Source organism: Oryza sativa, chromosome 2 (genome assembly GCF_034140825.1).
Source record: "Oryza sativa Japonica Group chromosome 2, ASM3414082v1".
Lineage (NCBI taxonomy): Eukaryota > Viridiplantae > Streptophyta > Magnoliopsida > Poales > Poaceae > Oryza > Oryza sativa.
The window spans coordinates 17,715,666-17,726,898 of record NC_089036.1 but is presented as its reverse complement, the minus strand read 5'-3'; the positions used below and the strand labels follow the sequence as shown (position 1 = coordinate 17,726,898).

At 39.4% G+C, this 11,233-nt stretch overlaps 1 protein-coding gene across 3 annotated transcripts; it reads left to right on the top strand.

The window, feature by feature from the left end:
* LOC9269313 (uncharacterized) lies at window positions 1-8,156 on the top strand. 3 transcript variants are annotated; one of them, XM_066307253.1, is made up of 12 exons: window positions 1-77; window positions 177-242; window positions 376-546; window positions 2,327-2,395; window positions 3,651-3,790; window positions 4,994-5,080; window positions 5,190-5,312; window positions 5,496-5,645; window positions 6,320-6,421; window positions 7,064-7,234; window positions 7,320-7,399; window positions 7,648-8,156. In XM_066307253.1, the coding sequence occupies exons 1-12, from the start codon at window positions 56-58 to the stop codon at window positions 7,730-7,732; spliced, it is 1,266 nt and encodes a 421-aa protein (XP_066163350.1). In that variant the 5' UTR covers window positions 1-55; the 3' UTR covers window positions 7,733-8,156. The 3 variants fall into 3 exon arrangements, with proteins under 3 accessions (XP_066163350.1, XP_015624438.2, XP_066163351.1); XM_015768952.3 differs by having other exon boundaries at window positions 2,327-2,458; XM_066307254.1 differs by lacking the exon at window positions 4,994-5,080 and having other exon boundaries at window positions 2,327-2,458.
* The last annotated feature ends 3,077 nt before the right edge of the window (window positions 8,157-11,233 follow it).

Sequence of the window (11,233 nt, the reverse complement as noted above, 5' to 3'; positions counted from 1 at the left end):
AGCATTAGCATTGCCACTCCACTCCGCCATCATTCCACGTTCCGGGAGCCCAGCCATGGCGCCGCCTCTCCCCAGCGGTAAGCGATCGATTCGATTCCCCCCCCAACCCTATCTCCGCTCCGCTCGGCTAGCACTAGCACCCGATTCCTAGCCACCTTACTCGGCCTCTCGCGCAGATCCCCGGGCGCCGACGCGGCGGCTCCTCCAGGCAGCGGCGGACGGCGACCTCGCCGCCTTCAAGAGTAAGCCAAGCTACTCCCCTCCCGTCTTCTCCTGCTGCTTGTCGGTTTTGCGTTTGGTTGAGCTACCGGGGGGCCGGGGCTGATCGATCTCTCCGATTGATCGATGCCGTCGTCGTCGTCGTCGCGCGCGCAGGGATCGCGGGCAAGCTGGACGGCGGGAAGGGCCGCCTCCGGGAGACGGTGGAGGGGGTGAGGGACCGGGGCGCCGGGGCGCTGCACGTCTCCTCCGGCCGCGGGATGCTCGCGGTGTGCTCGTACCTGGTCGAGGAGCTCCAGGTGGACGTCGACGCCGCCGACGATTCAGGTTACCCATCTCTCCGCCGCTGACTCCTCGTGCGATACCCTAGGTTTATCTAGTCGTTCTGTAGCACCTGGGTGAATTTTTGGGCCTGTTGGATTTCACAGCACGCACGATGGCATCATCAGTTGAGTTTTTTTTTTCTGTGTGCTTTGTTCATGGCATGCTTTATTGTGATGACTAATGTGGATTACCTCGTTGAGGATTACGATTGCTTCATGCTGTCGGTTTTGTTTTCCTCTAGATGGGAATGGGATTGTGCACAGATATTGAAAATATTTGGTTAATTATTCTCTAGTATTGAAATGAACATCAATCACTTGCATGCATGTAAATGCCCAACGAATTGGGCTTAATATGATATGCATGATGAACAGCCATGTAGAGTAATGGTTTTCATGTTGGTGTCTCTCCTATTTTGGCATACATATTTTACAACTTTGGTAGAAGCTGCTCTCGATTAGCCATAACTAAAATATTACACAAGGACTACTTGGTAAACTCAGCTTATATGCTGAATGTGAATTCCATTTCAGTCCCTATATTTATCTTCTGAGAAATTTAAAAATTAAACTATGTAAAACTAGGCCCTTACTAGGAAACGTACATGACACAACCTCATGCTGTAAAATCATGCTAATGTTTATGATTTTCATTTGTACCAGGCTACCATCAATCCATCATGACATATTTTACTATTTTAATGCAGAACCACTTCATTGGAAAAACCATTGCTGCTAATTTTCATCAATTTACCTCAGAAAGGAATTTCTATCATTCTATACACTTCTTTCTATATACAAAGACCTTTCAAGGAATGCAGCTTATCACATTTTTGTCTGTGTGCACTGTACCATCAGAAATAGCTTGCTTTAGGTTTAGTGGCAACTGGCAACTTCTTGATTATGATTTTGGGTTTTAACTCGACAATAACCTTTTAATTTCTTCTGTGCCAACCACAACTGGTTATCTGATTGTTCAGTTGGTAATATCTTCTTGTTTGATATTAAAAAAAAGAAACATATTAACATAATATTGCCTCACAAAAACATGCACCTTGCCTAGGGTGAATTATACATGGACTGTGTGATTATCTGCACATAGGCAACTCTATCCTTGTTTTCCTACTGTTTTAAGTTTATTTATTCTTATTGAGCTGGACATCCCACAATATAATTTGTGCTGATGATACTCATCAAATTAATGAAGTGTTTATAGGCACCAGGAGTCCAGGATATTTTGATGTACTGAAGGAAACTGATATCTTACATTCTCCTGTAAATCTGAATGTGCAATTGTCAAGTGTAGATAGTTTTTTCTCGAATACGCAGGGGAGTTGCATATCATTGCATTAAGAGAGAAGATTTCATAAAACAACACACACACACACCCCACATATACAGGGCACATACATCCCAAAACTCCCTAGCGTAAGGATTAACCTGCAGCTAGCTGCACCAGACTTCTAGCGCCGACCAAACTCCATAGTTAAGCTTCTTTACTGGCTAGATACAAGACCCTTTGAACATTTGGCTGCGCACCGTTGAACACATAATCGTTACAGTGTTTCCAAATCATCCAGGCCCCAATACTAACCAACGAGTTGAAGCCACGCTACATTGGATTGGTGTATATACTTATGATGTGTATTTAGAGACTGGAACATATTTAATTAGGTATATAAAAACATTCTCTTGAGGGCTTAGCAAAAACCTTAGCATGCATTTTTCTGTTGTTTTTTGTATGAGTCTCTATTTTGTTAAACTTCTTTTGATGCTTTCTGTAGGCGATACACCTCTGGCTTATGCAGTTCGTGGTCGTTCCATCGATGGTGTGAAGTATCTTCTTGACCATGGTTCCAATCCAGATAAGCCTGATAATAAAGGATATACACCTCTCCATGTGGCAGCTATTAAAGGCCCACTTATATGCACATTGAATACATATCTATTATCATATGCATGCAGGACACTGCTTTAAGAGTTTTGTTTCTATACCGGAGGGTTGTAGATAATGAAATTTGCAACAGATTGTGAGATATCTTGCTGGACAAGAACAAGTTGTTTAATTGTGGTCATTCAAGTCTGAAAATATGTTATCAACATTTCATGGATAGGACAGTGTTCATTCAACCGTGCAGAGCTACCATATTTATTTTGTGTTAGTACTTAGTTGTTCAGTCAGTGTTGTTTGAAATTAAAAAGCCAATACTTATACTATGATGCTATGTATTGTACTCCCTCCGTTTCACAATGTAAGTCATTCTAGCATTTCCCACATTCATATTGATGTTAATGAATCTAGACATATATATCTATTTAAATTCATTAACATCAATATGAATGTGGGAAATGCTAAAATGACTTATATTGTGAAACAGAGGAAGTATATGTAGTATTGTGATTTATGTTTCTCTGCTCTGAATTTGACGAAAGGTTTAAAACTTGTACTCTACCGAGTACTGTAATCAATTCAACATATATAAATGTCCAGAACTAATTTAGCATGTCCCTATCATGCAAAATAATCAATTTGGTTTCAGTTATTATTTAAACTGACATGGTTGCTAATGCATCTATAAATGAGTGACACTGTTATGTAATTGCATCAATATGGTGTAATTGCATCTTTGGGGTTTGTCCTCCATGTGTGCATTATATTATCTCCTGAGCTAACTTACGAAGTGAATATGTTTCCCACTCTGATGTTGGGCATGAGAGCATATCAACATATTGGAGTCCAAAGATGGTTTACATGTACACACTAAATGATCTTGTCCCCTTTTCACATATTGCAATGTTTAGATACATTAAAGAACTAGTGGGCCCTCCACTGTTAGATCATGGGTTCTACTCCTGTACAAAATTTGTTAAATGTTCAAAGATGTAGATGTATTAATTGTATATTCTGTCTCCTCCTGATCAAATATCTCCAGCACTCATGTATTTCACTCCAGCTGTGTGTGGATGTTCGATGGGAACCTACCGGTGATGATTGTCTCTAGCATGTGCTGGATAGTTGTATTATGCAAATAAATTGTTGGATATTATGGATTGTTCTGTATGTATATAATATCTAATTATCTATTACATGTATATTTCTGGTTTCAGGAGAGTGTGAAATAGCAAAAATCTTACTCTCAAGAGGTGCTCATGTTGACTCATTTTCTTCTCATGGGACACCACTGCATCTTTCTGCTTTCTGCCAGCAGGATGGTGTGATGAAGATTTTGTTGGACCACCATGCAGATGTATGTTAGATGTTTTTCTATGCTTGCTACTAATGTTCAGAATAATAGTCAAAGCTACTAGATTATTTTCCACTACTTCTCTCTCGTGGCATCTTTTATTCATGCGACTTCGGTTGATTCTCTTGGTAGGTGTACTCAAAAACTGACTTTCCATGCTGACCAAAACTGTTTGTGGACAATGTTAGTTTGGTCAATTATGAAACATGCTTTGTTTGGCAGTGAAAACTGATTTGTTCTGAATATAACTTTTTTCTTGATCCATTTCATATATAACAAAACACCAAATGCCAATAGCCTGGAAATACTAAGGAATGTTCAGAAGTATGTACAATGATTTGAACCCAATGCAAATTGCTAGGAAACTTGTTCGCGTTCAATTGTCCATATATATAAGGAGAGGGGAGGGGGAACTGAAAAGAAAACGCAACTTATAAGTGGTCAGTACATTAGGAATGGTAATGTTTTAATTGGTGAAGAAAATAACAAGGGGCTGCAACTATGGTCTCACTGACAGAGACCATTAATAAGGTCTATCCAGTCATTGCCTAATTTTTTGTTTTTCGTTGTCTGCATAGAGTACATTTTTTTTTGGGAGGTCTGCATAGAGTACTTGAGATGGTAAAAAATTGTAATGATGGATTGACACTAAATGATGACCCACGAAGAAAAGTCGCACTACCTCTTTGATTAGAATCCTTAAAAGGAAACAAAAGGAACATATCCTGTATTCTTAACGACTTAAACCAATATTCTTTTATAATTAGTATTCTTTTAATTATAGTGCTACGCTTGGTTAAATTTAGTCTTGACTCCGCCTGAACATAGAGTTTTACCACTGATTGAGCATGCAGAATGTGGCATGGTGTGAATTCAGATGTGGACTGTAAAAAAATAATCGAGTCCATGCTTGGGATATTGTCTATCTTTGGCCCAGGACTGTAATAAGCCTATTTCAAAAGCGATTCATCGCATAAAAGTGTTCTTATCATGTATTTAGCTTGAAACTTTACTGGTGCACCATTAAAAACAGGGACCAGATCATTTTTGTTGAATACCTTAATACTAAGTGGAGCTTACATGGAGTATGAAACATTCTGGACTTGCCACTACCAATCCTTTCACCCCTCAACTCTCGACCCAAAAAAAAAAAGTCTGCCAACTTACCATCATTTAATCATAGTGTTTTTCAATGTTTCTTCTCAGTTTAACAAGCTACTCAAACCTGTGTTTACACCTCTCATCATGGCTCTCAATGCTGGCTCGCTGAAATGTGTTGTGCTTCTGCTTAAGGTATTGGATGTTGTGAACTTTTGAGTAGGATGAATACTTCAATTCCAAAATTTATACAAATCATGGCATTCTTATTTAGATGATGCACCTACAATATTTTCTGTATCAGGCTGGTGCTGATGTGAAGGGTGTTGGTACGGTAACTCCCTTAATAACTGCTGCAAACAACGGGCAAACTGACTTCTATAAGTGCTTACTGGAGGCTGGTGCAGATCCTAATGTTCCAGATGAAGTAAGTTTTTCTTTTCGATTTAGCTACCACATGCATGTTATTCACAATGAAGGTGTTGTGAGGCATAATTTCATTTCTCTGGTACTACCCCTAATTTGCACTGTAATGTTCGATATTAGAATTAATTGGCATAGCCTTTGCAAATGCTATAGCTAATTTTTTTCTTTGTTTTATTCTTAACAGTTCGGCCACCTTCCAATAGAACTCGCTGCATATAACAATAGGAGGAAAGATGTTGAGATCTTACTTCCCGTAACTTCTCGTATTCCATCTGTGTGTGACTGGAGTGTTGATGGGGTAATTAGTTATGTGAAATCGTGTCCATCGGTGGAGGTATGATCTGAAGCATCATTGCCATATTCTAATAAGTTTATCATTTGCATTAGGATATTTCCTACTCTTAAGATTTCTCCAATGCATGCACACAATTCCACTTCCACTAATTCGGATGCATCATAATTGGTTGACTGAAAATGATGTAGAATATTCTTTTTGGATGCAAGGGTCTAGTAACAATAATAGAAAAGAATGTCAATTTGATATATCTCAATATTTTTTTGTTCTGCCTTATCAATTGCTTGCTACTTTAAGTGGTGCCTTTTCATTCTGCCTTCTCTTTTTGGCAAGGGTGGTATGGTGTATCACGAACTCTTGGTTTTGTTGGAACCAAACAAAGCCGCGCTATCTGTACTCATCTAGTTTGGGTATAAATTGTGCAGATCAGTTTTTTTTTTTGTCTAAACAGTTCAGTTTAAGTTTTGGATTTTTTTTTTCTCAGCTTCATTCTATACACAGAAATCATTAGGTTTTATGTGAACATGTTGGGTGCAAAACTGGAAACGTTACAGTTTCCAGTCTCCTAATTATTATCTTCACATCCATGATCCATGTGGTATTCTTTTCATATCTTTCTCAAACAAATCTGTGTAACTATTGTCTTCATCACACTCATGTGGCATGCCCTCACCCCCTTAGTCTATGACAAATAACCTGTTTCAACATTCCAGGATGACCCTATGTACAAAATGAGTCCAGCTGATATGAAGTTAGCAGCAAGTGAGGCATACAGGAGACAAGATTACATTACTGCAATGAAGCTCTATACTAGGGTATTTTATCGCACTATGTTCTTGTACTACTCATAAAATGATTAATCATTTCGATACTGTCAGTTCATAATATATGTTTATGCATCATTTTGAGTCCCTAGCATGAATTAGATATTAGTACAGTGCCTCTATTTGTATGTTCCTTTGCTGCTTCGGTTTACAGTTCTTTGTGTTAATAAATTCACATTCATGTGGAGAAATCAATGTTCTGCTCTCCTGCATGGGCTGCTAATGAGAACTGTCATCGTTATAATGATTCAGTGGTTACTTCTTGTTCTGCATTTCCTATATGAAATGTGGTACATAAATGTTCTTGTCAACACTCCTATAAAATCTCAATAGAGGTCATCTAGATTTGGTACAAAACCTCAATTATTATCACACCAAACTGTACCTCTTGTAAAAAAAATCTGAAACAAGTAGACCATTCTAATGGTATGGATTTTGGAAGAAATCTATGTGGTTTGGATGGATATGTCTACAGATCTGCACACTATTGAGTTGGAAATTAAATATCAGATAGCCACATCTGGCTAAGCAGCCTAACATGGAAACATTGCATGCAAGTGGGAATTTTTGTATGATATGCAAGTGGTAGCAATTAACAAATGTGGTGATTGTCGATTTGGTTTGTTGTTGTAGCTAACAGATATCTGCCCGCATGATGCAACCCTATTCTCAAATAGGAGCCTTTGCTGGCTTAAGATGGGTGCAGGGGTCAATGCATTGCAGGATGCTCAAATTTGCAGGTTGATGCATTCTGACTGGTCGAAGGCATGCTATCTGGAAGGTGCTGCTCAAATGTTACTGAAGGTGAATATTCCAGTACATATTGTCTTGCTACCCCCATATTTGCCAGCATGTATTGACGAAATGCTTCTGGACCCTCTGTATTCAGGACTTTGAAAAGGCATGTGATGCGTTTTTTGATGGACTCAAATTGGATCCAGCAAGTGATGAGATTGCAGAAGCATTAAGGTAGCATACTTATCTTTCTTTACATTGATTGTTGAAAGTTCTAGTTCACAACGGGTAAATTTGCTCAAAAAGAGAACAAAATCCACAACAAAATATCGTTTTTAAACATACATATGGCAGCTGCCTAATATTTTTTGGGTAAAACCTTGTTATCTCTATATGACTGTTCTCCTATTTAGGTCCTCAAGAACACAGACCATGCATTAACATTCCATTACACCATAGTGATTATCATAACTCTGATGCAGGAAATCTTTCGAATCCTTGAAGATATCTCATGCTGCCAAAGTGGGTATTGGATTGCCATCTTCTCAGAAGAAAATCATAAGATAATCTGCCAGCGTAGCGCTGTTGCAAAGGCCGTTTTGTGAAATACCCCACCTGGTCTTGTAAATAGTTCCTAAACAACTGAACAAGCTCAACGACTCTTACCAAAGTTTCGTCTCTGAAGAAAGTCGGTGGGTTGCCTCGGAGGTAAGGTACTCCCTCCGTTTCACAATGTAAGTCATTCTAGCATTTCCACATTCATATTGATGCTAATGAATCTAGACATATATATCTATTTAGATTCATTAGCATCAATATGAATGTGAAAAATGGTAGAATGAAAGTAGCTGGCTCACAGGAAGACTCCGGTTTAGATCCTGAACTAATACGGGCAGACAGGCACCTTTGTACATTCTGTGTTACTACCTTCTTTAATCTTGACGTTGTATAGCCTGACGTGCGGCTCCTCAATCAAATGATCGTTTCGTTTCGCAGCGTGCGCTCACCTCACTTGTATGGTTCCGGAAAACTGGTGATCGTCGCTTTACATGGTATAAAATCAAAATCGGCAAACCGGCCAGTTTCAGTTTCCTGAAAAAGCAACCGACAAGATAGGTTACAGCCTGGCTGTGTACACAGTTATTCGTAAGCCGAGACGCTGTATACATGGTTCTATCGACAGTTATTTGTAAGCCGAGACGAGAGTAGACCGGTAGAGAGGATCAAGAGTGACATTCCAACATGAATATATTTGCATATTGCCGCACGAAGATTTTAGTATGCATAAATATTGGTTGACCTCTAGGTTATGCACAACTGAACTATAAAAACGAGCAGATCCATATAGTGATTAGGTGACTATATATACGGATCATTTCGAAGAGCCGTAGTCACATTTTCTTGAACCTTTTTTCAAATAAAATTTAAGAAAATGAACCCTTTTGGAACTTGCTCTCAAAATAAACTGTCTTGCTGTGGGCAAAAAAACCTCTGGTATAACTTGTCACCCTAAACCCTAATATCCCTTCCTCCGGTATCTAACTTAACGTATAACACCATCGACTCTTTTGACCATTTCGTCTTACTATTAAAAATTTATGTAATTTATTTATTTTGTTCTGATTTGTTTTACTATTAAAGGTAATTTAACTTATATATATTTTAATATTCACACAAAAATTTGAATAATAGTACTCTAAGAATTCACTATTAAAGGCAGTTTAAACCTAACTTATATTTGCTTATTTTCTTCTAATTTGTTTTACTATTAAAGGTAGGATAAACATGACTTATATTTTACATATTTATAAATAAATAAATAAATTTATGGTTAAATGTTTGTTAAAAGTCAACAATGTTATACATGGATGGAAGTATATATTTTTCTAGTGTGCTGGTGTTTGCTCATATGTGGAAATAAAACTATTTGATTTTATTTTTAAAAGTCCCAAAAACACTCTAACTACTCTCCCAATATGTAGCAATTTAAGATGGGATTCATAGTCATAGGATTGCTACGGCCCCATTTGGTAGAGCTACAAACTCCAACTCCCAACTCTAAATTCTAACTCCAGTGGAAGCTAGCTCGTATAGGAGCTGAGGTGGGTTTGAAAGTGTTTGGCTAGACTTGTTAGCTCCACACCACCACATCCCTTGTAGTCATTTCGTCGAACACTTGGTTGGCATCACCCCGCCGTCAGCCTGGGCACCGCCACCGCCAACACTCGACGCCGACACCGCCACCGGTCAGCCCGCGCGCCGCCGTCGAGGCCGTGCGTCGCCGCCGCCAGCCCGCCCACCGTCGGTTGCCACCGGATCTCACCGGAGATGATGGGAGGATGGGAGGATGGGAGGAGAGAGAATGGGAGGAGGAGGAGGAGTTTAGGGGTAGTTTAGTGGCATTTTTGTATAAATACATCAAAAAATTAAAGGGTAGTGGGTCTTTTAGGGTGGAGTGGAGCTGTAGAGCAGTAAAAACCCAGCTCTACCCCCGTAGTACAAATTTGTGGCGCAGCTTTACCAATTCCGCTCCAAAAAATAGAGTATGTACCGTTTGGCACAGCTCCAACTCTAGGTAAGTTGGAGTTGGGAGTTAGAGCTGTGCTAAACGGGGCCCATTGGAACGGAGGGAGTATTTTTGTGTGTCCAGATTTTATAGATCAGTTCAAAGGCCACGTAGCACTGTCCACCGTGAACAAAGTGTCTTTTCAAGTTCGGCTGTGTTTAGTTCGCTTTAAACTTCTAAAAATTCCGTCACATCAAATGTTTAGACACATGCACGAAGCATTAAATGTGGAGAAAAAAAAACAATTGCACAGTTTGCATGTAAATTGCGAGACGAATTTTTTGAGCCTAATTACGCCATGATTTGACAATGTGGTGCTACAATAAACATTTGCTAATGACGAATTAATTAGGCTTAATTAGGCTTAATAGAATCTACAATTTGTTTTGTTATTAGTCTACGTTTAATACTTCGAATGTGTGTCCGTATACTTTAATTTTTTTTTGGAAAAAGAACTATACACGGCCGAACAAGGACAACGACACAATCGATCAAAAGTAAAACTCAAACCAGAACTAAGAACTAAACGAAGCCAGCACTACACACGACCATGGACTAGAATTCAACGACACAAAACTGATCCAACATGAGGACAACTACGATAGACACTGCAATTCAATCGGGAGTCCGAGACGACGACGATCCAGATGCAAACTCAAACTAAGACAAATCTAAACTAAAACCAGCACTTTCGACACGACGAGGGACGAAAATTCAATATCGCAAACTGTGATAATCGCAAGGCATAAATCTATGGTTTGGCCAATGGAAAAGTGGTGTGGCTATATAGTGGATGATGGGGAAAAAATTACAAAACTAAATTCCTCACCAGGTAACTGAAGCTCTAATACCAACTGATGACACTATCTCTCGTGGCCCGATCTTCTGGTGAAGGGATAAATCTCGCTTTGATCGAGTGCGACATTTGCGACGTGGCTACTAACAAGAACAAGTCCAGAACGCCGTGCAATCGCTACACCACAAACGATGTCGTACCAACCGTGACGCGCGGTTGATGATCCCTGCAATGCAAACGAGAGAACACTGTAAGAACAAGATAAGATGTAATCTAAAAATTGCGAATAGGTAATTAGCACAAAGAAATAGTTGCGATTGACGTGGTAGATCTAATCGACCTGGCAAATCAACACACCAACTATTGGGGGCTATGAATCTATAGTCGCCGACTAATCGAACGAGGACTAGAGACAAGGTGAATGACACTTGGCAAAATTCAATTAAACAAAATCCAATTGTTTTTGAGGATGTACAAAGCTATTTATAGAGGAAAATAACGCTAGGGTTAAGTGATAATTCATAGATGTGGAGGGAGACACTTCCGAGATAGGTCTAGTCTATTACAAGATCTAAGTTCGGTTTCAGCAATAAAAATGTCTTATTTTCCTCCGTCTATTTGGCAGTCCACGCGTTGCTACTTGCTACCTCCCCCCGTCTGCCAGTGGCTCCCCTCATTTCCACCCCCACTTCCGCAGCTTCGCCTT

What these genes read in the sequence shown, in the direction of transcription:
- LOC9269313 (XM_015768952.3), top strand. Translation starts at nt 56, where the DNA reads ATGGCGCCGCCTCTCCCCAGCG. An exon ending in ATCCTAATGTTCCAGATGAA is followed by an intron (nt 5,313 to 5,495) that starts GTAAGTTTTTCT and finishes TATTCTTAACAG; the next exon opens with TTCGGCCACCTTCCAATAGA. An exon ending in CTGCTCAAATGTTACTGAAG is followed by an intron (nt 7,235 to 7,319) that starts GTGAATATTCCA and finishes CTCTGTATTCAG; the next exon opens with GACTTTGAAAAGGCATGTGA.